Below are 26,793 nucleotides of genomic sequence, written 5' to 3'. Positions count from 1 at the left end.
CAGTTCATCGGCGTTTTACACGTCTCGTGGATCGTGTGCATTCAAAATTCCGGGCAGCAACGAAATCCAGTTTTCGATGTCAACTGGGTTAACACTTCCAGCTTCGCCATTCACTTGCCGATACGCGATGGCATATCGAGCACGAAAGCGGCTAATCCAGCCATTTGAGGCGGTGAAGTCATCAATCTCAAGCACATCTGCAATTTCCATTGCTTTCTCGCAAAGAATACTTCCGTCAAAGTTGACACCGAACGCCCTCGCTTGTTTGAACCACTTCAGAAGTGCTTCTTCCAGCTCCCCATGCCTGGCTCCACGGGCCTGTTTTGTCCCTGCGCCGAACACCAACGTGCTGCCTTCGATCTCCTTCCGCTTCGACACGATCGTGTTGACAGTTGATGCTGGCAGTCCGAGGTCATTTGCAATGTCGATTCACTTCTTTTGCGGATTTGCTTCGACGACTGCCAAGATGTTCAACTTCTCCTTCAAGGACAACGGCTTACGCTTACGAGACGCCATGGCAGCCAGCAAACGAAGCAGGAAGGTGGAAATGAGAACCAGTAGCTATTCGTCCGACCGCAGGGTGGTGGGAACTGATGATGATAGTGTCTGGGAGTTTTAAGAGTAGGCAATCATCAAAATAAACCCGCGTCGGCCAAAACAAAGCTGCATAGTCAAACCTGGCGTGGATTAGGAGATAAAAATTTTGACAGGCTGGTGCGTCCTGATTACGCAACCAGAGCTTGTGGCGCTGTTTACCGGCTATAAAAGCAATCAGAGTGGTGCTCGCTTGACTCGCGGAAACCAAGTGATATCTCAAGCGCTTTCTGTTTGCTACATACAGTGAACGTACTAACTGCTAGGAATCGGAGGGACGGGAGGAGTAGGTGGGGCACATGGAGAAAGGAAAAGCTAGGAGGAAGCATGACGTCACGCGGCCAGCCTTCGCAAGCCGCTCCCTCCCCCTTTTTTTCGCTCTCCTAGTTAGACCCTATGTTTTGATGTCGGTGCATTTTAGTGCGCGCGTCTGCCAAGGCGCGGGCGAGCGGCTGTCTGCTGCACCGTGGTCTGCTGTGTGGGCTGCTGGGTGCTGCGCACGCGGCGGACCCCGCGCTACCCGCACGGCGTCGACTCGCGTATCCGCGCGGTAGTAGATATCACCGCACGCTATCACGTGGTCTAACACGTAGGGGCCGACTCGCTCCCTTTATTTTTTATGGCTAGGCTTCGCGGATATTGCTGCGCGCTCCCTCCTCCATGGTGGGGCAGCGCCATTGACATGCGACCCCGCAGAGCAGAGCACTGCGAAGAAACCGCCACAGCGGCGATTTACGCATTGCTCATGCAAGTCGTGTGTGCCAGCTCTCAGCCAAATCGTTTTCTTCTTTTCGTCGCAAAACGTATTGTTTCGCTAAAGCCTGAACGTATTTACCGGGAAATCGGGCAATCGGGAACGTATACACCGGGAAACAAATACATGTAACTCTATGAGGCATTTTTCCGTGATCTCGATTTTGATCGTATGAACCGGGAAATTGTACGAATCGGGAACGTATCAACGAGGTTCTACTGTACTTGGTTCGGCTAAGGTCCATACTGGTATGTGTAAAAACAAAAGCTTATTAAATAGCCCGAGTCGGTTCCACTACTGATAATTCAAACTACCTGGCGCTGCATGGAGGCTGCCCGGCGCCCAGAACAAATAGCCAAAAAAATGTTCCCGCAATAGGGCGGCATACTGCCATGCTATCACGCCCATATTGACAATATTTACGAGGCTGCGCATGTCCAAAACGGGGACAGAAAATAAAACCAGGCAGAACCATAACAGAGTGCGTAAACCTAACCCACAACCAGTGTAGCACCGACAGCCCGGACGGTAGAGAGTTGGCAGCAGACGTGGCAGCTGTTTGTTCTGCGTAACTTTTGAGACTTGCAACTATATGCTCGTTTATTCGATCTCCGTAAATTTAGAAATCAGGCAAGTATTTCTGACGGTGCAGTCCCAGCCGATGTCCAGGTAAGGCTATCTTGCACCGGTTAGGCCATATCCGGATACGATTGCATGACACTGTAAACGATTGTTAAAATAGCACTCCTCAAACCTGAAGTACATGTTGCGCAGTTGACTGTGTGCCTATGACATGCACACAATGTCATGTGTCGATACACAAACGGCCTCATCTAACACCACCTTAAAAGCTAACTACATAGTTTGAGTATCGCTTTTATGAGCTTCGCGCCGTCTGCGCCAGCCCGCAGCAAGTGGTCACTGGTCGCGCATCAGACAGCACATCAGATCGCAGCGGCCCCGCATTTCGGAAGGTCATAGTGGATTTCCACTGCTCCCACAATGTGCGCTCGTCCAGTGCCGTTCAGTGCATCATGTGGTAAAGTAACACCCACTCTATTAAGAAAGTATTGAGAGGGTGTCGGGTGAAGCCTCACAGGCGACGCAGGCTGCTTGTTAAAGGCCCACACTGCCGCTGCAGTGTCGCACCATAAAAGATGAGTGCTGGAGAGGAGTCAAAGCCGCTGGCAATCTGCCAATCCCCACCCCCTCCCCCCACCCACAGTTAGAGCTAACGTCAAAAAATAGACACACCGTAAATGCTATCACTGAGCAGCAATCTTGGCACCCTACCAAGAAATGCGCTGTGGTCTGCAACGGCGCAAGATGAAGGGATACGCTCACTTTTTTTATATCTTCAGCAGCAAAGTAGGGAGGAGTTCATTATGCAAACGGGGCATTACACGTACGGTAAATTTACCAGGTTCTTGTCAGTATTTTTCGAGGCCCTTCACCGGATAATTCAAACATTTTTCCCTGTCCTAGGAAGTTCAAATTAACGAGCTTATAGAAGCGAGAGGTATGAGCTATTTTTCAGCAGGCGTTTCTCATTTTTGTGCGCAACATGTGACCGTCCCGTGTGTGACGCACTAACTGGGCCGCTCCGCTAGGACCGCATACAAGCAGAATGGAGGTGCTAGTACACTTGCGCGCTCCCATGTGAGCATTTGGTCTGCCGCTCATCGTCCGAGCAGTAAGGAGGCACTAATATGCTCTGCTAAGCATGTCTATTACACGGGTGCACCTAGGCAGACTGAATCATTGCAGTCCTGTTATCGGTACAAAACTACAGACATGCCATGCGACTCTACCAATTATGCAGGCGTGTCCAAACGCCAAAGCACCCCTGCCACTCTGTCGGTATAGGATGCTGTGGCCCACTGAGACTCACCAGCGGGCAATATCTTGAGGAGCCCCAGAGCGCTGTCCCTCAGCTCAGGCATGGGCAGGGCGCTGCCCAGGTCGGCAAGCTTGAACAGGAACTGGCTGTACCGGGGCTGTTTCGACATTAGCTGCAATGCAGTGCCACACCACAATCACTGGCTACAATCAACGAAAGAACAAGGTGGCCTCAGGTGTAAATTACATGGTGCGTTTCCCTGTGACTATGTGCCAGAAACCTTGATCTTAAGGTGGGTTTGTTCAGCTTGTTTGGCCCAAGGCATGGAGAAAACTTAACAGCGGGAAAAGACTAATTTAAAAAGGCAGGGCACACGAGGCGCAAGCTTATTATTATTAGCAGGTTAACTGGAGCACCAAGTTTTAAACGCAGTGCCTCCCGAGTGTAGTGCAAAGACTCTGCCAATTCTACCCATGCTGGCTTAGTTCTCGGCCCCAATGTCCCCAAAGTTCACATTAACCATTCCTCAATTAAAAAATTAGGCTACAACATAACATCTAATTACCCTCAAAATTTCGCATCCATGTTTTTGCAGTAATGCCGGTCCTGAACAGTGCTGCTTGCAATACAATGATCGTACAGCCATTCATTAAGCTTGCCAGCTGAGCGGTACCACACTGCAATGCTTCTCATCCTGCTTCTGAAATGAGATGAGCAGTAGATTTGATGACAAGGCAGCCCCACCTGACAGGCCAAAAAGCCCCATGACCTGATCAACATCAAGGAGGGTCAAGTTGCATGGATGCTCCTTTGCTTAACAGGTTATTTTTGCCTGTGAATCCACTGCCCTGCTCACTTCACAGAAGCAAAGTTAAAGTCAACAGTGGAGCGTCAAACTGATTTAAAAGAAGCTAGGCAACTGTTACTGATAAATCAGTTCCCAAATAATACAGGTGGTAACATGGCGCCTAGTGCGTGATATGTAGGATCCAATGGTCCAGCCCTTACTGCACAAAAACTTTTCTAAATAAGCCAGTCAAATGCAGAAGACAGCAGAGCACTGCGCGCGGTAGGAAGCAGAGATGCCGCCGTAAGAGCAGAAATGGCCACAAACCACTCCGGGCAGGCAGGCCTCAGCATCTGCGGCATGCGGTCCATCGTACTGGTGCTGCGGGGAGCCCACAGAGCTGTCGGAGCTGGACTCTGGGGACGAGGGCAGCTGGGAATTCAACTGGCTCAACTTGGCCGACAGCACCTGCACACCAATGCACACGCACGCACCAGATCACCATCGGCACGTGCCAACCTGCTATGGTCATCTACAATGTAGGAAGCAGGCAGAATATGGTGGCTGTGAGAGAGATCTCCACCGCAGACTCCCACATTCATAGAACTGAAGAAGGGGGCCTGGGCTACAAGGCTGTGAAGAATAGAAGCGGGCACTCGAAAGAAGGCATTTTCACACCCGGTTAGGAGGAGGCCCTCAGCTTCTCCAAGAAAACACATGCACTCATGCATGCTCTCCCGCTCACATTTGTTTCACCTACTTCAAACTACTATGCTGCCTCTGTAATCGCATGGAAATATGAAGATCACTGAATACTCTGTTATTGACTAGAACCATGGACAGTTCTTTAGAAAAAGTATGCCAGCGTGGGCTTTCCTGCAAAGCACAACCCACAGGAAATGCCACAAAAGAAGCCAGTGCCGTCATCAGAGGGACCTCAAACCCACCTGCCACAGAGATGTCTTATCTGTTGTGACTAGGGTTGTGCAAATATTGAAATTTCCGAGTACGAATGAAATATGAATATGGGGAAAAAATGCGTTCGAATATTAAATCAAATTCGTATATCTGATCAGTGAAAAAAAAAAATAGCAAACACTGTTCATCTTGTTTATTTCAGAATTCACATGGTATTTGAAAATAAAATTAAACTAGAATTGCACTAAAATGTACACCCTACTGAAAACTCCAGTATCAATTATTTTTATGCAGGTTTCTGTATACCTGTTTTGTGTGCACGATGGGCAGATTGTTACTATACTCTGTTTCATACATCAGGTGCAACGCAGCGAAAGCTACTCAAGTAGTCTGCAAGAAAAAAAAAAGGAGGCGTATCACTATGCGCTCGTTTCGTGGCCGAGTGGCTCCTGCGGAAACAAGCTCTATTACGAGCATACACGTTTGCAATAACTTGCTTCGCATGTCTAGACATCTTCGCAGTGCGGATCTTATAGAAAAAATGCGCACCGAAGAACCATTTTCTCGAAAAAAGATGCGCAGTGCAGAAGGCACAGCCAGCGCCCATCTAGTGGCACAGCTGGTAAGGTTGCGGGGCAGCGAAAATGCGACACGAACGAAAACGACATAAAAAAACATACAAATTCACCGAATTCAATCTTTTCTCCCTAAAAAAGGTGCTCTTTATGAAGTTGATGACAAATGTAAGATGTATTAAGCTTGCAGACAAAACTATTGTTTCCTCTCGTCAAGAGCAGGCATTATTTTTCATCGCGGATGCTGAGAGCGCAAAAAAGAGCTGTAGCTTTCTTTGCCAGTGTTGCACTTGATGTATAAAACAGAGTATAAACACAATAACTTCTTATTAATTCAGCCTTCAAGGTACCAAAAAGAAATGCATGAATTAACAAAAAGGTCGAATTATCAAATGGGCCTGAGAAAACTATTGAGAACCATTTGCATCACAGTAATTTTATCTGATGAACATCTGCATGATGGATGTCTGCACTTCTCATTTCAGATGAAACCGAAGTAAGAACGACTTTTTCTTTTTTTTTTTCCGGTTTGTCATTTGCTTCACTTTGCACACATTGTGTGGAGGTCCCTTTTCACAAAAGAGAGCATCCCCCTGCAGTCTTAACAAAACTGCCCCGTCACATATCGAGGATGCTTCACTGTATAGTCCACGCAGTCACGCTTTGCAGCAAGGCATGCAGTGTGGGCAGGGTTGCAACAGCTCAAATAGGATTTGTAACAATTTTTGTAGTTGCAAAATTTTATAATTGGAGCAGTAAAATCCATATTTAGAGCAGCTCAAAAGTAAAAAATACATTCAAATTTTGTTGCCGTTAAACAGGGAACAAGAAACCTTACTTTGGGTACAAAAAATTTAAAGATGTGAATATTGGACCGTATGAATGTAATCCAAAGGAAATCTAGCAAGAGCCACCTATCACCACTGCTGCGTATACCTACTTTTGTAAATAAACGGTTTGTACTGTAAGGCCATGCTATCTCACAAAAAAAAAAAAAAAAAGAATGTAAGCCATAAAACCGAGCAGGTTAATTGTTTATCATTAAGGGACTAAAAAAAAATGAAAAAAACTTTTTTTTCCCCATCTAGCACGGTTTGAAAATCTTAATCACGGGACCTTATCTTGCTCACAAGACCGATAAAAAAAATGTTTTACTCTCTGCAAAATTCAGTATGTGTCATGCGAGGGCAGCTCCAGGAGAACTCAATTCGAAGTCGTGATTGCAATCAGCCTGTGCCCGAAAGCAAGCCCGGTACAATAACAAAATGTTGATTCAAAAGCAGACACAGAAAAACAGGCAAAAAAGAAAAACAGCAACCAAAAGGCGAAAAGGCAAAAGCCAAAAGCAGACAAGAAAGCAAGTCGTAAGCAAAGAAAACTGATGAGTGAGTGTGTTTTCAGCTTGTGATTCCCGCTTTCTATGGGCTGGCAATGACTCAGTGGTTTTAGACACAATATTTTGAATAAGGAGAGGTAGGAAATGACTTGGGATATTAGGTTATATACTTTGTGCACAGAGCAGACTTTATAAAAGTATTTTGACATTTCAGCATCCATAAATGTTACTTTTGCAAGTCTTGGTCCTTATGGAATCAATGCTACTGCGTGTTTCCCGACCTGCTGACGCCTGAAATAAATTACCCATGTACCACTTTAACACTAACACAGAAGACATAACTGACGCACCTCCTACACTATCTGATGATGGGAAAGTGATTCTATCGATGGGACAGCATAAAAAAAAAACCTTGCTGTACATGAATGGCCCAACAAGAAATTGGAAACTTTCATGAGCCGTATAAAAACCTAGAGATACATCCAATAAAAGCATGCAGCGTTTAAAAAATACTAGGGGGCACTTTGGACAACTAAACTGCGATGAGACGAGAGACGCTATTGTGTGGTGGTTCGAAGCCCTTCACTATGGCACTTCTTTTTTCTTTCACTCCCACCTTCCTCCTTTTCCTTAAGGCTCGGTTAAGGACGCCTTTCCTTTCCTGTGACCCAATTATTACTAAGGCAAAAGCCTTTAAAGGGCCACTGTCCAGGGAAGGACCTTCTAAGCGAAGGAGCCCAGTGTTTCGATCAGGTACCGGAGATAGGCAGTGCAAAATGCTACAGTGACACGTGCGCCGCAAAGCAACGAAAATACAAATCAAAGCTCTCTCATGCTCTCCTTCGAGAAGCCAGCTTTCCCATTCCCTGCGCTGGCCCGTCAAGCCGCAGCTATGACGTATTTGTCGAGAATTATGTCCATTGGTCTGTCTCGCTGTCTGAAGGTGAAGGATGGATGTCTACCGCTCGGTGCGAGCTTTTCCCTCGCCACGGCCAGACTGAATCCAGCGGCACGTGCTCCCTCAACCGCTTTTTTTTTTTTTTCTTTTTCGCGCATGCCGAGTGCCACGCCCCACCTCCCGCCAAACGCAGAAGAGGAAGAGGAATTTGTCTTGCAGAGGCTAGACGACCGGACAGAAAAGTGAAAAACTTTGCAAGGGAACGGAAGGAGAGAAGCACGATAGAATCGGGTGATTGCGGTGGCTGTAACTACGTTATTAGTTACTCTTTTCAAAAACATTTTGCGGCCTTGCGTTCCACGGGCAAAGTCTCACAGTCACTGAGGAAGAAAATATTTTCGACCGGAGGGTGGAAAGTGGGCCTTTAAAGCCTCATTGTTGTCAGCAAGGGCTGTCGGCAGAGGCTGTCTGCAGGTGTAAACAGTCTCTAATTGAAAGGTAGTGAACGGGTTAATTGGTTGAGTAGTAATGAGTAGCATGGTAGTTAGGTTATTAGATAGTTTACTAATTACCTATTATCAATTACAAATAACTAACTGTAATAAATACCTAAATAACTAATTGACTGACTAACGAACTACTCGTTTAAGGCGTCCACAGAGAATCATGACAGATACTGCGCCTTTTCTTTCATGTAAACCAATTTAAAATGCCTCTGATGCCTTCTGTACTATGTCTGCTTCTGTATGCTGTATGGTGCGCGTTTGAGGAAGCTCCAAATGATAGGCGCCGCACAGACGCCTGGCATGCGAGGTGCGAGACCGCGGGAGTTGTGACTAATGGCTACTATACTTCGTCTCACAAGGTATCTGCAGCACTGCGAAAGGCAGAGGAGCCCTTGCAATTGTGCTCCTAAGTGCCTCTCACCCCTGCGCACTATAATAGAGAATTGTGCTCCTAATATCACTCCCGCCAATTTAGGAGGCGAGAGGCACGTAGGAGCACAATTGCTTATTTTGTAGTGCTAGTGATCCTGACTGGATCGTGGTGCCTCAGCCTATCACAGTGCTGCAAACATCTTGTGAGACGAAGTATAGTTACTTGGCTACTGGCTAAAGTTTGTGACAGATACTGCGCCTTTTCTTTCCTGTGAACCAATTTGAAACACTGCTGATACCTGCTATATTGCGTCTCCTTCCGTACACGATGCGGTGTGGCGTTCGAGGAAGCCCCAAATGAAAGGCACTGAACGGACACCTGGATCAAACGCCCGGCGGGGTCAGCCGGAAACGGGTAAGTGGTGCTAGCGCGCTAGATGCCGGCGCACCGGTGAGTGGACGAGAGAGCCAGCGACATCACGATTTGTCATGACGTCACCAGGTGATGACGTCATAGTCATCGCTGTCATTACCATCATCACTGTCACTATCCCTAACTACCCCTAACTAGCATTATCGATCACTATCTACCACTAACTAGCAGTGGCGGTCTCCGTGGCAACAGCACTGGCATGATGCTAGACAAGGAGAATCCAGGTAGAACGAGAGGAAGGAGATGGCTTACACGATATGAAAGATCCCTGAACAAGTATAGAGAGGGGAAGCCTCACTTCGCAGGTCGAGCCAACGTTTCGACAGTGGACTTGCCTTCGCCCAGACGAAGACAAGTCCACTAGTCGAAACGTTGGCTCGACCTCCGAACTGAGGCTTCCCGCCCTCTCCTCTTGTTCAGTGCTCTTTCATAGAGAAGGAGAAGTAAGACACGTGTCTCGGTGCCCGGCGTGGCTGTCAGGATGATTGATAGATGGGACAGGACAGGACGCCGGACACCACATGAGGCATTAAAGGCTTTCGCCTTAACACAGTGTTGAAGTATTGCTCCATAATCACAAGTGCCACAACGACTCTTTTCGCAGTGCGACACAGTAGCAGTGGTGCCAATCATTACAAACGGCCCCTTTGCATTATGAAGAAGCTTCGCGTACCCCACGAGCTATGACCCGTGCGGTAAAGCATCCTCAAACCGCAACAGTCCAGCGTACTTAAAGAGTGGAGAAAGCACGTAGATGTAAGAGAAAACTATGAGTAGGCGTTTAAACAGCGTGGCGCCATCTCAAAATAAAGCTAATTAAAATGCCACTGACGCGCGATTGATATGTTGTGGCCGGCTATATCACGGGTGCAGAAACTTGTCCCAGAGTATGGCAAATTTTTGCGGCTTCTCAGGGCATTTTGACGCAGCGTGGAGCAAATTTAACAAATTTCACGCTTATGGCGCAGCTTGGCGCAGAAATATGGAGCTGTACCAAAATGGCACAATTGGCACTGCTGTTGCAGCCCTGAATCCAGGGAAACTACGGTGAATAAATTTTTGGTGTATTTAGTAATTTTCAAATATTCAGAAAGACAGTAGAACCCCTTTATAGTAAAGTCACTGGGACGAGCAAAAATATTTACTATATCAGGGTTTTTACCATATCAGTTGCTGGTGATGACATGGTCCTGAAGATGCTGTCTGGTAGTTAAATAGGCACTTACTGAACACGTTTTGTTGCTTAATAAAAAAACAAAACTGTGAAATACCTTCCATCTCACTTTTATCATCTCTCCATGCAATTTTCTTGTTATAAAAATTTTTTACATCTTGTGGAAGTACCCCTTAAGCATGAGGACAATGTGGCTACGATATGACCAAGTTCGATTTCATGTGAAAACCAAAGCCTTGAGAACGTGGTGTGATTTTTTGCCGCTTCTGTCTTTTAACAGGCAATAAATGATAAATGCGCATGGCAGGCAAGTTCAGTAAGACCACACTCGCTTAAGGCCCGTTCACACTTGCGACTAGCAGCGGTCTCGCGACCGTTTTGGTCGAAAAGCGACAGTCGCAAATGGTCGCATCGGTCGAAAAGCGAGTGCCGCGGGCCGATCGGGCCCTGCTCGAATTTCCAGTCGCGCGACTACTAGTCGCAAACCATTTCACCAATCAGTGAGGTCCCGGAGTACTCGATCGAGCACCTTCTCAATGCAATTAAAGAATACCCCTACCTTTTCAACAAACGGCACCCGGAATTCAAAGGCAGGGAGAAGGATATGGCCTGGGAGGAGATTGGAAAGATATTCGAACTATCCGGTAAGTACAATGAACTTTCGAGAAATGTGTTTTTCACACAGGCGCAACATTTTATATTGACACCATCTATTTGTCGTCGGCGTTCTCCTGGAAACACGAGAGCGCGGCATGTGCACGGGCTCGCCTGAAAAAGCTGAACTGTCTGGCAAGTGGCTGCTACTGACGCTCTCCTACCCCCAACCCGTTCAGAACCAGAACAGAACGAGAAGGCGACAGTCGCAAGTGTGAACATCGGTAGTGGCGAGCTCCTCTCCTCTGGTCGCGCGACCTCATCTAGTCGCAAGCGTGAATAGAACTTTACACTCCCACTTTTTGCCTCCACTGCCTCATGCTTCACGCTGCACATTGCAGTGAATGTTTGCATGTTTCTTCCCTATTTCTTGCTGCAATTCTACTTTCTCACCGACCACGCTGCCTCCTTTCCATTCTCATATTCAAGAAAACTGCGCAGAATGAGACAGGACACAAAGGGACAAGTGTCCTGTTGCATTCTGCGCAGTTTTCTTGAATATGTTGATCCACCAAATGGCCCAACAATCTCCACTACTCCTTTCCATGTTTGTAGACAGCTTTACTTTTTTTTCCTACGCGCTGCGTGCTTTCTCTCACAGCTCCAAGGCCTCCGTAAAGTAGGCTTCTCCTGAATGCTCTTAAGCCTAGTGGTAAAGCCACTTAAACAAACACTCGGTGTTATTTTTCTGTTTCCAAATACAAAGGATCTTTGCCTCGCGATTCTAGGTAGTGCGCGGGTGGCAATCTCATATCGTGGGAGTCATCGCAGCGGCCAGGTGCACTTTACTATAACAGATTTTTACAAAAACGCCTTTACTATAAAGAAGGAAGATGAACTGGGACTTCAGTTCTACTTTACTATATCAGTTTGCTATAGTGGGGTTCAACAGTATTGAATACAGTCAAATCTCAATATCACGAATCCCGCAGGACCAAAAAAAAAAAAACTGTTCATTATTTTGAAATACCGTTGTATTGAAAAATATTCAATTATAAGCAAGTGGTCAACTCTCGGTATGAAAATGACATACCTGGGCAGTAGATACGTGTGTAGACAAGCAAGAAATCAAATGAAAATGTTGCACTAACTTCAAAGCTGCTTTATTTGAAGAATCAGTTATTTTCTTCTGTTGCGTGCAGCAAACACGACCCCACACTACATTACACCACTACAGCACAATACACCTTCCACTTTGCGCAACACCTAATCACGTGCATACAGACTTTGTCCATGTGCGAAAAAAAAACATCAAAGTTCGATATGGCCTCATCTTTAGTATTCCCTAACGTTTGAAAATGTTGTCTCGGTCCTTGCCTTGAAAATGATCACAACGGTCGATGCAGCAAGGCCGATCGGTTTTTTCCTTGCGTCGATTTCTTGCAGTGAAAGCGGCTTTCGTATCTTCCGGCACCTTCACTGGCTGCAATCATCGTCGGCTTTGTGGTCACACTAGGAGCTGGCCCTAGACATGCTAATGATGACAGCTACAGCCCACAGACCATTCACACAAACGATGGTTTCTTTTTCACGCGAGAGTTGCGAGCTGCGACGGTGTTAATTTTATCTGAATTCGTAATACATTGAAAGATCGAGAATTCAAACTTCGATAATTCGAATTTTTGGATAATTCGAACTACACTACTTGGTCCAGCCAAGCTCCATAGAGAACTGTGTAAAAAAAAACCTGCTAATTCGAACGCGGGTAAGTTCTGCAATGGATCATTCGAATTACGCGCTGCCGCGTATGAGCGGCTTAGCGCACAGCACATGGCAAAAAAAAAAAAACCTGCGTGCGTCCAAACCAGGGACAGAAGATGAAACCAGATAGAACCATGGAAGAGTGGGTAAAGCCTAAATGGCGTCATGACTGGCACGGCGGCGGCGCCGGAAGGTAAGGGTTGGCGGCCGCGGTTGCTTGCTCTGTTTTCCACGCAGCCTCCGAAACTCACAAATACTCGTTAATTCGAGCCCTGCTAATTCAGAAATACGAATAAGCACTGTCGGCACGGTCCCAGCAAACGCCCATGAAAGGCTATGACTTCGGATGGGCGCCCCGGGTACGCGAGGTTCTTTTTTCTTTTTTTGCGAGTCGTTCATCCTTCCATCCATTGGCTGTCAAAGAGAGCATGCGGTCGGCCGCGGTCATGACGTTTGCTTTTAGCATCGTTGTCCGCTTCAAAAGGCGTTTGCTGCTATCGCGCGTGGCAGTAGACAGCCGGCGCCTGCCCCAATCCCCTATAGCATGATAAAGCAAACCTACTGAAAAGGAGGCTTGCACAACCAGACAAGCACTGGCACTCTGCCAAGTTCGCTTCTCCCCTTGCTAGAGCCAAGTCAAAAGGTAAACACATCTCTATGTTATCGCTGCGCAGCATCTTAACGCATAGCCAAGAAATGCGTTGTGGACCATGATGGTGCGAAACAGAGGGACGCACTAACGGCTTACGTCTTTTTTTTTTTGTTTTCAAGTTCTTAGGTAAAAATCGTGGGTGGGTGGGTTCATTATGTGAGGGAGTTCTTTACGCGAGTAAATACGGTAAATTTACCGTAATGCAAATGGTTCTTGTCAGTTTTTTCGAGGACATTCGATAATTCAAACATCGGATAATTCGAACTTTTTCCCCAGTCCCGTGAAGTTCGAATTAACAAGCTTTTACTGTACTGATGCTCCTACATTATAGAAGAAAAATAAGATATGTACATTATTCTGAAATAACGCTACACTGAAATTTGTAATTCTGAAATAGCTTTATATTGAAAACATTGTAAATCTGCTAGGGATTCTTAAAAAATTGCTTAATTTGAAAAACTCTTCAATGTGGTGTTGATAGTGACAAAATTAAACTGTAGCAGTTTTTCGAATATGAACATGAATAAAAAAACAAACACACTTGAATCGTATTTCGATATTTCGAATATTTGCACACCTCTAGTTGCGACGCAATGTAACCTGTGTAGCTATGGGTGTTAGCATATAAAGTGCAGCATCATTAGCACTGTTACCTCCTTAGCTCTGAAGGCAGTGCAAGGTCTCGGAGATCTTTGCACTTCCACCATAACCATAACACCATCACATCCATACTTGCACCGATAACTACCAACTACTTTCCCTACAAAGGAGGAAGGAAAAATACACCTTTTTCACTCTCTACTGAGGCAGATAAGTGACAGCAACAACTGTACCTCAAACACTAGGTACTAAAGCATCAAGCCTGGTGCTTTACCTCCAGTGTTCGTTTAGCTGAATAGTACAATAACTTCCTTTCCTTCTTTTTAGCACAGTCTGTATAATGAAGACTAAGCTAAATATTGACAAGGTGAAAAAAAAACACCCTCAGAAAGATACATCATTTGATAAGCATACATGGCTTTATGCCAAGTGTAAACGTGGCCTAAAGATACTGTTTTTTGCATGAACATCTCTTTCCTGTCACCATATTCCTAACTAGTCACAGCCTGCGACAATTTTTTTGTACTCTGTAGAAGCTGGGAAACGCTCCGACTAATCAAAGCATTGAGTGTAAAAAATCTCTGAACTTTAAAAAAAAAAGAAAAAAAACTTGAGTGCGAAAATTCCGCTTGTCGTGCTATGTCTACACCACTTTTCATGATACCAGAATGTGTGTCGTAGTTGCAGATGCAAGAACAATCCGCTTCTGTGACTAAACATGGTCGTGAAGACAGTGAGATGAAACCCATGGGAAGAAAGCGAGCAGAACGAACTTTTCCGATTACCCCTGCCCTGTGGATGGTGTTGTCAAAGCTGCGGTGGATGCTGCATCTGTCGCATTTTTAAAACGATTGGGCACTCCCTTTACGGGCTATATTAGTTACTATAAAAAACATAATGGTATAACCACTGCCCAACTTTTAAACTCCACAGAATCTGAAATATCGGTTGTGATTATGTTCCTATGGTTCCTGAACAATGTTCGAAATACCATACGTCTGATTTACTGAGTTTGAAAAACCAGTCGGCTACCCTTATCTCAGACAAGTCCTTTGGACAGGGAAAAATACCAACCGCTTTGTCCTTGATGGGCAGCTGCCCGATCAGCTTCTTGTCTTCTGCAGGGTCCAGAAGTTCAGTGTTGAGGAACAGGTCCACCTTCATGCTGGCATTGTTCACCTTTACCCTGGGAGGAACAGCATGTTCCTCAACATGGCTGCACAACAAATCTGTCACATTGAGAAATGCAGCTGAGCATACTTCAAGCAAGGGGACATGAGGTTTTATTGGCTTTTTTTTCTCCGCAACATGCAATCTAAGCCACCGAAAGAACTGGCACTATGGTGGCAGAAAGATGGACAAACCAACTTCCCAAAAGACATGGGCCCAATATGTAAAAGCTTGGGAGAGATTAACTTTATCAGTTACACCTAAGGCCCCTAATTTTCTGCAGCAGAAAACCTGAAATTCTGGAAACTAAGTACAAAAAGTCTACAACATTCTATAGGAAGCCTTTCGTATAGCAGCTGCTCCCATGCTTCTTGCCTCATGTTTCCTGCTACACAGTTCTGTGCCCATTTGCCCATTCCTTTCCCTGCCCTACTTATGGCCACTTTGCTGCCTTTTCTTTCTTCTCAACAGCCTCCGCCGCCTTCTTTCATGGTTGCAACAACCCTCTCCTCTAGAGCACGCTATGTTCTTTGACCCTACGACCCAAGGTTACGATTGTGAAGTGGGTTTCTCAGACAGAAAAAAGAAAAATATTATGGAGACCGTTAAGTCACCTCAAGAATAGAATGCGACATTGTTAGAAGCAATGTCATTGCTACTAGTTTCTGTCATAGCAGCCCCTCACTGTCGTTTTCAGTGTTTTCATTATATTTCATATTTTAATTTTAAATACCTGTATAATATATACTTCATTCAACCTACCATCAGCGATCTCGGCACCTGAAAAATCAGCCACAGCGTGCAGTTTTGTGACCTCACAGCCCACCAATCAATTAGCACTCACTCATGTGACTTGCCAGAGCACCTGCCAGCCGCGGCAAGTTGCTTTATGACACTACTTTACAAGGATGGTGTCATTTTTATAATGACATCATTTCTTTAGGTGACGCAAATTCTGGCAGATGGTTTTATGTCCCCACATTTTAAAGGGACTATGAAAATATATTTACTAAGGCTAGAACACATGCACAAAGTGTCAGTATTCCATCATTTGTCTTCGGAAACCTAAAATTTTTAACTCACTTTCACCAACACCTAAGATATCGACAATCAAAAATACTACTCCTCTCTTCATTCAACAAGTCTGCCAGCAAAAAAAAAATGAAAACAGGTTGCGACTGTGCCCTACCGCCCCCCATTTGCCCATGTCACTTGGACGCCCCCAACAAGAGTACGTACTCACAAGGCCTAGCTGATAACAGGAAGGGGGCAGCTAAGAACGTACATTGGGGTGTCACCCTAACCTTTTGGTAACGGTTGCAAGAAGAAATATATAAAATGTTTTTAAAATTTTACTCCAATACTTATGAAGGCTGCCTGTGCACATCTGTAGCATTGGAATATGACCATAAATGTTTTCACTGGGCCCTTTAATGTGTTAATGTGTGATGCCACTCCTGGCAGGCAGTTTTATAATACTACTTTTTGAAGCATGATATCATTTGCTCACAGTGACACTGTTTCTTTAAGGGATGCCCAGTTTTCCTCCCTCGTAGTGGGGCTTCTAAAGATTTCGCATGAACTGATTCCATCGTCTACGCAAGCGCAATCATCTCTTCCTGGTGAAGATGGCATGCCGGCTGACAGGTCGTGTCCCCAGTGAAGTCATGTCACAAATGCAGCAACGCGAAATCTACCGACTCCACACCTGCCAACTCCAACAATCACCGAATGCATTTTTTATCAACTACCACTGAGTGTCATGTAATCATTAAGCGAGAGCAAAGAACACCAAAAGTCTTTGTGACACTTTTGCAGCACCTTAAAGCATCCTGTTACCTACTTGCCCATTAAATTCAATTACTTTTTTTCTCATACTTACGTGCACATTTCACCAACCTCAGGGCTAGAAAACAAAAGGAAAGAAGAAAAATTTTTAGTTTATGGTCAACCTTTCTAAGCCAATAATTTTCCAGCTGAATGTCACTGCTACGATATATTGAAAACATTGTAAGACTAGCGAATGTGACTACTGCATGCCAATACTAAACACCGTCAGAATAGCCACTCTCCAACGCCGGGACAAAAAGACTCTCACCTCGAGTAGATCTGCCGTCGGATGGCACCCAATGTGTCGTTGGTGTGGGCGACCAGATCGATATCTTCTACCTGTCGCCCCTGGTTTGGAAAGCGCACCGTCAGCACCACCTGGCGGCCACGGTGTGCCCTGCACAAATAAAGGTCACAGCAATGCCACTCAGCATGCCACACAGTCACCCACAGTGTATCACAGACCGGTCATGCGTGACAAATTGGGTCTCGTATGCATAGCATAGAATACATAAAAAGGATAAAAACCTGGAATACAACTAATGCCTCATAATAAAAGGAGGACTCAATGAGGAAATGAAAAGCCTGTAATCAGTAACTGCAGGGATGCGGTCGATGGCAATTCTTTTTCGTTTGTTTCACTTTGTTTCAAGCAAGAGCATGCGGGGCTGGAAAGATGTTCTCGCTTGACCAGTCATATATTCGCACTCCTATTCAGTAAAGTTTGTGCCATGACACAAACGTAATGCAACGTGATTTGACAGAAAGCAATGCAGAAAATGAGATGCAGAAGCAGGCGTCACAACTGTTCTCAACAATCCTCGAGTGTTGTGGGAGCATTCCTTAGAATGCCAGCACCCTCTACGCTTTTCACCACTTCAACAACCATCCTGCTCCCATTGCTGCATGTCGAATTCCCTGATGTTCTATAGTGCCAATTGCGCTAGCCAGTCTTTCTGGAGCCTCTCAATGTGCTGTCACTGTTTTCAAAGAAACTCATAAATAAAAACAAATAAAAATGAAAATAACACTCATGATGCGACATCCATGTTTTCGCCTCCACAGCGCGTAAACAGTTTTAAGCCACCTAATTTTTTGTTGTATTCTGGTTTTCAGCAAAAAAGGAACCTGACATGAGGTTGTGTCCGACCTTCTGTATTGTGACCTTTGAAGACTATTTGGCTGAATAATGATTGCGTAGGATCACAGAAAGTAACCACCCTGAGTGCATCATTCATTCAGGGTTGAAAGGCTCATCAGATCCTGCTAGTGAAATCTGTTCCTGTCTATCAAGAGTGGCAACTTCATGCTTGCATGTAAGCATTTCTCTCTGTCAGGCCATGTTCTCTATGCGACATTTTTTTTTTCTTTTTTTGCCGAGATGGTGGATCGTCCATGTGACTCTACAACTGTAACCCTAGTTTTTTTATGCATATACTGGTAAAGTAACCTTTTGTCTAACTTTCTTCAAGATCATCCTCTTTTTCTCCTTCCATGCCAAATCTTCACAGCCTTCTGGACAGTCTTGCGACCGTTTCGAAAAACAACAAAACTAATTTTAATAAACCGTCACCATAATTATTTATGTCCAAAATTAAACTTTCACAGCTGAATATGGGTAGCTGCAGAACACAAGCTTCTGTCTTAAGAAAACTGGAGCGCACTGTAGTTTAGTCTGCCTGAAATATGGCTGTCGACCTTCTGGAACACTTACTTTTAATCACAGCATCAGAATCTTGACAACACAAATCCTTCAAAACCTATTGACTGAAATCTGAGAGTAAATATAGAAATTCCACTTCACCTGGCTATATGATGCTGGTTTCACATGAACCTTCTGATGGCCAGGCTGACAAAAGGTGTCAAGATATGTGTTTGCCTTGAAATCTTTATCTAATTAGTCAAAAGAGATGAATGCAAGAGAAGCCATCGTTTATTATAGGGGGAAAGGGGGGGGGGGGAGGGGGGAGACAACGTTTTTGTAGCGAGAGCTACACTACGCTAGTCAGCAGCGCATTTCGCCGTGTGTAAGACAAGCCACTAGTGCGCATGTGGTGCGGAAACCGGCAAGGAGCAACAAGTGTGCTGTGTATGACAGAGCTCGCACCCACCGCGGCAGTGTGACGACTCCACTGCTGACGCAGCAGAAATGCCCGAACAAAGAGATAACGTCTTGCCAAGCGGAGACGCCAAGATGCAGAGCAGCCTAGACGCCCAAACAAAAAGAACGCCTTGCCAAGTAGAGATGGCCAGATGCAGAGTGCCATAATAACAAAAATAACAATGGTGATAATAAATTGGTTCACAGGAAAGGAAAGATGCAGTATCTGTCACACTTGCTCTGTGAACACCTGAACCGCACTGTAATGGAAGAGAGGAAGGTGGGAAAGAAAGTTTAAAGAGAGAAAGAGGAGCCATAGAGAAGGGCTACGGAGTAATTTCAACCACCTGGGGATCTTTAACGTGCACTGACATCGCACAGCACGCACCTCCTCTCTCCGTTTCACCTCCATCGAAACGCACTCACCGGCAGAGCGTAAAAAGCGGCGCATAGCAGCAGCAAGGAGAGAATAAACGTAAGAAAGCAAAGAGAGCAGCGGAGACATCCGAACAGAGAGGGTAACGGCTTGCCAAACAGTGATGCCAGACTGTCGAGCGCAATAGACGGAGCATAGCCCACCGACAATATGGGGACTGTAAGGCCGCAGTGAAAAGCGACTCGCACGTGGAGTCGAGCTGGCGGTCGAACACCCCGCGCGTCGAGGCCAAGGAGCGAGCGCTATTTTTTTATTTATTTTTTTTCTCCTTTTCTCCCCTTTTCTTGGGCACGGGCGCGCGGGAGGCCTGGTTTGTTTCGTCCTTTCGCCCCAAGGCGTCGCCAAGAAGCGAACGACAGACGCATCCAATGATCAGCCGGGAACAATAGTGGCACGCTTCTGCGAACCACTTTACGGCCAGCTCGTCCAGCGATCTTCCGCCGTGGCGCCAAGCATGGGCGCAGGGAGATGCCGTTAATGAAGCTTTTTGCACTGCCACAAGCACTCACTAAATGTCCTGCAGAAGGCGACAATAGGCGCGACCCTCGGCCCTCCCAAGTAGGCAATCAGCCCAGCGGCCTCCCGCTGTGTTGCGAGACATTGGGTCTGAGCGACGGAGACTGTACACTGCTCTGGGACAGTGCCCCCCCCCCTTTTCCTCGAACGGGACGGCTGAGTGGCCTCGTCTCGAGATCCCCCGCGGCGTTTCTTTCACAAAGGCACCAGCTGCAAGGTCGCGTCGCAAACACGCTGAGGAGGGGAGGCGAAGACAGGTGCCGTGTGAGAGGGTTTGGGGACCGGCGAGTGGAAAGAGTGTGTGTTTTGAATGTTGCATTTTTATTTGACGTAATTAAGGACCTGGGTCCGAGATTATTCTCAACCCACAGGGGTTGTGGCATGTTTTTAAATAATTTGATTGGCTGCTTCATTTTCGGGGCGGATCACCTAAGGTGACCGCCCTTGGGTCTTTGTTGATGTCTGGTATCAAAAAGCGGTCCTCGGACCATGTTCGACAGTCAAGATTGAGGCTCCGTGCTTAGAACGTATTTACAGTCCCTAGGCTTTAACCGAAATGCTGGGTAGAAAAGTAAGGGCTTGTAGAGTGACTTCTCTGTGTGAGAGTCTATTTTGTTTTAAGTTGCAGTTGTCTGTGTGACTCTTGTTACTGTAACTTACAGTTTGCCCATGTAAACTATTTTGCTTCTGTAAATATATATCTCCTCCTGACCATCATCAGATCATCGTCTACTGTTTCCTCACTACCTCACTACCTGCCGAAGACAGCTATCCATTAATGGGACTATAAAAGAGTTCAGCCAACAGAAACTAACAAAAGAGAATCTGAAGGCAAGTCGTGTGACTGATCACTGCATTCAAGTTTCCGAAAGTCCATCTGCGATCCGGACATTTGAAGCAGACTTTGTGAACTCTCTGTTTGGGCATATAATGTGTAGTGTATTCGAGACTGTGGCACCAAATGGACTTGACACAATTGAGTATTCCAATGTATGAGACTTTGCATTTGGAGACTGCCAAATCAAAATACTGTATGGGCAAAATTGAAACCGCTGCATGCTACTTCAGGGATCATCGGGCAGTCGTCGTCTCTGTCAAGCAAAATGAATGAAAGATTTGCATACCCAATGTCTCTCATTGCTACACATACATGACCACAAGCTGAGCCTGGGAAATGTACCTCTCGCTATGTATATCGTGGCATAGCTGAGCTCAGTCACTGCCATTTATTTTTCTGAAGACACGTTAAATGCTGCACAGCTAACATGGGTAAGTACAGAGAGGGCTGCTCCCAAGCCGCCTTCTAAGATTCAAAAGATGCTGGACTTGGCACACTGAAGTGAAAAGGGAGTTCAAGGACGGCAGGCATGCTCTGGTGCACATGAGGGCAGTGATGCCCATCCTCTCTTCTCTTTCTCCTTACACACCCACCCGACCCCTCCATTTTAGACTGTCGGCAAATGGCACTGATGGAGGTCACAATGCCAGTCAACAAGTGTATGCTCTCTTCTACCAACTACATCTCCACTAGGGGTGTGCATATATATTGAAATCTTCCAATACGAATATGAAAAAAAGAAAAAAAACAATGCCTTCGAATATCGAATATCATGTTCAGTGAAAAAAAAAAATTTTTAATTTAAACAGCAGAAAACAGTGTGCATTTTGATTAGTTCAAAAATTCACACGATATTATCAAATAACATTAATCTAGAATTACACAGAAATGTATACCCTACTGAAAAATCCAGTATAAATTGTCAATTTTATGCAGGTTTGCGTATATTCATTTTTTGTAAAGGAAGGGGCTGCATGATACTAGGTGGAGAGGTCATATTGCTGCTGAATGCAGCAAACCCTCATTAATTCAGCCTTCAAGGGAACATGGAAAAGGAAAGATGTCAAAATTAACCGAAAGCTCAAGTTATCAAATGGGCTTGAAAAAAACAAAACCTACAAAAAAAAAACATTTGCATCACAGCAATTTTATCTGATGAATGCTTGTATGACCAATGTCTGCATCTGAGATGAAACCGAAGACGAAACATTTTTACCGAGTTTGGTCAAGTGCTTCGTTTTGCACGCACTGTCAAGAAGGCCCTCTTCACAAGACAACCCCGTTGGGTTTTGAGGATGCTTCTTCACTGCACACCCTACGCAGTCAAGCAGATGGCTTGATGGCTTTGGTTGCCAGGCACTATCAAATTCAGTTCCATTTCGAAGGAAGCAATATGTACAGAAGCCTATGTGCTGTGCGAAGCCGGTGCAAGTTAAAGAACCTTGGATGGTTGAAAGTAATCCAGGGTACTCAACTACGGTGTCTCGTAGAACCCACACCTGGCTCTGAGACATTAATCAACTTCATATACTGTGCCACAGCTCAGACCCCAGTGGCTACAATATGTGAAAGTGCCCAATGCAGCAGCCCATCCAAGGTGCTGTTCATGCCAAAAATGTAACAATGATTGCAAGGCAAGGGCTAGCTAGGGCTGGTCAGTGCTGACGCCCTTCATGATTCCAAAGTCACCACTGAAGAATTGCTCCAGAGTGCTCAGAGAGCTGCACTGAACTCAGATGGCAATAATGAAAAGTGGCCGTCCCTTGCTAATATGAGCACTGTTAACATGGACAACTCGAATTTAAGGACAATTTTTCCAGAGAACAACTTTTAAAAGTATTGGCATTTTGTTTGCTGCCCAGACACAGAACCTATTAAGCCCATGCATTTTTGCCACTCAATTTTGTACAGTAATGAGAGCACAATCTCTACTTCCCAACCAGCAAGACAATAGAGACATGCAATTTTTTTTGTCATAGCGATGTGTAATCACAGGCGACTTGCTTCATGAACCAATGTCCATATTAATGAGGCACAAATGTATACAGAACTCTGATGAAATTATCTTTTACTATGCAGGATAGTTTATGACCACTGCAAAGCTTCTACATTAATGTATGGTAAAAGGTATAGCTATACCATAAAAAATTAGTCATCACATCCTATTATTCGTTCACTGAACAACGTGTGTGCCTTGACAGCATATGAAACACTCCTATAAAAACATAGCAGATAAAGATATTAAGGCGGAGTGAATATCCGAAATTTCGAATACAAATCGAATGTTTGTTACTCGATTCATATTTTAATTTATATTCAAGAAATAGAAATTCAGGAAGTGAAGAAAAAAAAAACAGAAGAAAGGACACGTTCACAAGAAAGAGGCACACAGAACAGCGCTAGAAAGATATTGACTGAAATTTTACTTGGTGAACTGCCGAGAACCGAACAGGATACACATGCACGAGGGCAGACAGCAACCAGCAACCCCGAACGCCACTAAACCAATAAGAAAAAAAATGGTTTTGTTTGCGGGGTTTAACATCCGAAAGCGACTCTGGCTATGAGAGACGCAAGAAAAAAATATTGATTTCATGACACACTGTGTCCCGTTCATTTTTGGCGAGAGCCTGACGTTGTCGCCGACGCATTCCATTCTCCTTGTGAATGCCTCTTAAAGGGACAGAACACTGGAATTTAGGTCTCAATTTTTTTTTCGCCGCAATGGGCAGATTGATGTGTAAAATGTTAGATTCCATCACGGTTTTGGTAGAAACGCTGAAGAAAAGTTTTACCGAGAATTTTTCTATCAGTGCATGTGCCTGTTTTTATGTAGTTCGATGCTGGAAACCACGAGCAGCGGCCGCGATGACTGGTGGTCGATAAAAAAAAATGTACCGAAAACAAATATAAAATACACTCGCCAGGCAGTAATTTGTCATTTTTTGCTTTGAGTAACGTCCTTTTCAGTTTCACACTCAAGGCTGTTACGGCACAATAATGCACGTCTCATCGACAAACGTGTACTGGGTATATCATCGCTTCATTCACGGAATTGCAAACACAGTGGCGCCATCTAGTAGCAAAATCTGAAAGCATGCCTCTAGTGGTGCGAAAGGAAGGGTGATTTTTATTTAAGGATGCTGTGAAGAGAGCGCAAAATATAATGAATTATGACAAACACTCCTAAAAAAAAAAAAAAGAGCAGTGTGCACTTGCGAAAATCAGCGATATTTTGCTGGCATGTAGTCACCTGGGGTACTACACCGAAAGTTATAGGGTTTCTCCGCTTGATAGCGTCTCAGTTGTTTTTATGTGATTTTCAATGGCAAATTGAAATTATAAAGCCTCTTTTCTTTGATATTGCAGTGCTCGATCTGTACTATGTGAGGCAAGGTCTTTTCATCTCCACCATAATCTCATGACATATTTTGGCCAGTGTTCTGTCCCTTTAACGCAATTTTTTTCACGTATCATACACCAACGAACCCAACAAGCTACGCTTCTTCAATGATATTTGGAATTTATGAAATATTCGAAAATTATCGAATGCACTGAAAGTTTTCAAATTCACTGCAGTTTCACCACACTGCGTGTTTCACCGCAATGCTTCCCCGTGTGAATATGCAGTGAAGCATCCTCAAAACGCAATGGGGCCATTTTACTGCAGCTTCACGACACTGCGTGTTTCACCGCAATGCTTCCCCGTGTGAATATGCAGTGAAGCATCCTCAAAACGCAATGGGGCCATTTTGTGAAGGGGGCACGAAGCACTTGACGAAAAAGGAAAAAACACTGTTCTCACTTCTGTTTAATCATTATGCATGTATGCATTAGATAAAATTATTGTGATGCAAGTAGTTTTCGCCAGTTTATTTTCAGCCCATTCAATAACTTCAGCTTTCATTTATTTCGGACATTTTTCCTGGTCCCTTGAAAGCCAAATTAAAGAAGTTTACCGTATTCAGCAGCAATATCACAGCTCCATTAGGTTTCATGCAGGTTCTTTCTGCACAAAAAAATTGGTCTGTGGAATCCATACAACCATCATAGTGGTCAATCATTACATGCTCGACTAGTGAACCAGAGTACATAGATTTAAACTCAACCCCAGCGGCCGCATTTTAATGGAGGCGAAATTCAAAGGAATCCATGTGCTACCCGATATGAGTGCACATTAAAAATCCCCAGATGGCAAAAATTATTCCATATCCCTCCTTTACAGCACATCTTTCTCTCCCTCCCACCTTCCTCCCTTTCCACACAGCATGGTTCAGGTGTCCACCAAGAAGCATGACAGATACCGTGTCTTTGCCTTCCTCTAAACCAACCAAACCACAATAAACAAAATTCTGTATAAAATTTACACTCATGTTTTCAGTAGTACGGCATATGCTTTTATGCAATTTTAGTTTAATTTTATTTGCAAATATCATGTGAATTTTGAAAAATGAGGCAAACAATGCTTGGTATTTTTCATTTGCAGTTTTTTTTTTTTTTCAGTTATCAAATATTCAATGGCATTTTTTTCCCCACATTAGTATTCGATTTGTATTCGAAAATTTCAATATTCACACACGCTTATAAATATGCCGATTTTTCCAGAACAATAAAAATGGAAGGCAGGGAAGATGGAAGCATTACTCAAAACTTCATCATCTCAATGCCTTTGCATGTTAATAAACACACTGCAAAAAAAAAAAAAAAAAGAGAGAAAGAAAGCTTACTGACTGAAACTCCACGGGGATAGGATGCCAATGTAGTTCAAATTAGCCAAAGTTCAAACCAACATAAAGGAAGAGAAAATGTATGCTGCAGTAGGAAAAAAGACCGGCAAGTGAGATTAGCTTATTTTTTTGAAAAAATTCCATTACTATTTGATTTTCTCCCCTGCAAAGGCAATGAAAGGCCATCACCTTCTGTTATAAAAGCTAGAGTATAGGGGAAGGCTATTCGCTTTCTCAACTAAAGAAAAGACAGATGGCATACTCTTAGCAGTACATATAATTTCAGTCTGCCTTTCTTGTTAGTCACGTCATAGCATCAGCCCTGCCTATAGCATTTTTCAGCCAGAACGTTTGAAACATTGTAGAGGTTCAAGTATCTTTGAACAAAGTTTCACGAGCGTTAGCCATCGGCCGCAGATGCAGTCACTGCTGCCACTTCAACCTTGGAAAGCTTCTCAGCAATTGACTAGTCTGCCTTCCCGCTGTTCCACGGTATCACAGCCTGTCTGGCATGGCTGCGGTCTCTGTTTTTAGCAAGAGTGGCCTCCTCTACGTCACACCACTTATTTTTTTATCACTCCGCCTAGTTGATTCGCCTTTACTACAGTCGCGGGCCTCGCCTGCATTCGCCCAGATGGCGTATGTGTATGGCGAAATGATCCAGGTTAAATGAGCTCGGTGCAGATAATTCATAATGATAAAGTTCACTGCACAATGCAAGTGTGTGTTGTAGTTGGAATTTGATGAAGACGAAGATGTTTGCTACACAGTGTAAATGTGTGTTGTAGCTTCACCCAAGATGTGATCGGCTGCTGTGATAGCATAGTGCTCTCATGCCTGGGCAATGTTGTACGTGGCACAGATAACACTGCTGCATACACAGTACCTAGCTTGCGCACCTTGATGAATGAAGACGACAATATTTTCTGCACAGCACGAGAGTTCCAAGGTTAAATGTTCAGAGCCACATGGCCTTGAGGTTTGCCATGGGGAAGTAGAGCTTAAGGTCTAAAACATCCACAGCCCACAAATGTACCCATGTGAGCAGCAAAAGGCTGTGAAACTGATAAGCTGCCCAATTTTCCAGCCTTCCAAACATGAGGTGCAAGCCATTAAAGCCAATAAGTATGCTTTTTGGCACTATACTTTGGTAATAAACCACCACCAACATAAAGCATGGTTTCAATCTCCACTTGAAGCGTTTCAATGCAATAATTGCTGCAGTCCTGCATTCCCAGATCATCACACCAGAACACACTTTGCCAGCCTAGCTTGGTATGACTGCTACAGTGATTAGTAAGGAATGTGATGTGATAAAGATGTACAGAAAAGATCAAGAAGAACCTACAATTTGTTAGTTTAATGCCTACTCTGGTTTCAG

The 26,793-nt window shown here is 44.7% G+C and overlaps 1 protein-coding gene across 3 annotated transcripts in view; it reads right to left on the bottom strand.

Moving 5' to 3' along the window:
* Positions 1 to 26,793, bottom strand: part of faf (ubiquitin carboxyl-terminal hydrolase-like faf) — a 241,639-nt gene that overhangs the window by 166,018 nt on the left and 48,828 nt on the right. For 2 of the 3 annotated variants that reach the window (XM_084595526.1, XM_084595527.1), the window contains exons 13-17: positions 17,063 to 17,191; positions 16,847 to 16,870; positions 14,869 to 14,980; positions 4,303 to 4,443; positions 3,240 to 3,360 (exon numbers count right to left, since the gene is read on the bottom strand). In XM_084595526.1, the coding sequence (XP_084451652.1) occupies positions 3,240 to 3,360; positions 4,303 to 4,443; positions 14,869 to 14,980; positions 16,847 to 16,870; positions 17,063 to 17,191 (527 nt within the window). The remainder of the gene's footprint in view (positions 1 to 3,239; positions 3,361 to 4,302; positions 4,444 to 14,868; positions 14,981 to 16,846; positions 16,871 to 17,062; positions 17,192 to 26,793) is intronic. The other variant, XM_084595528.1, reaches the window with a different exon arrangement.

Source organism: Amblyomma maculatum, chromosome 2, assembly GCF_055883805.1.
Source record: "Amblyomma maculatum isolate TAMU_Amacu chromosome 2, ASM5588380v1, whole genome shotgun sequence".
In the NCBI taxonomy this organism is placed as follows: Eukaryota; Metazoa; Arthropoda; class Arachnida; order Ixodida; family Ixodidae; genus Amblyomma; species Amblyomma maculatum.
This window is presented reverse-complemented; position numbering and strand designations above follow the sequence as displayed.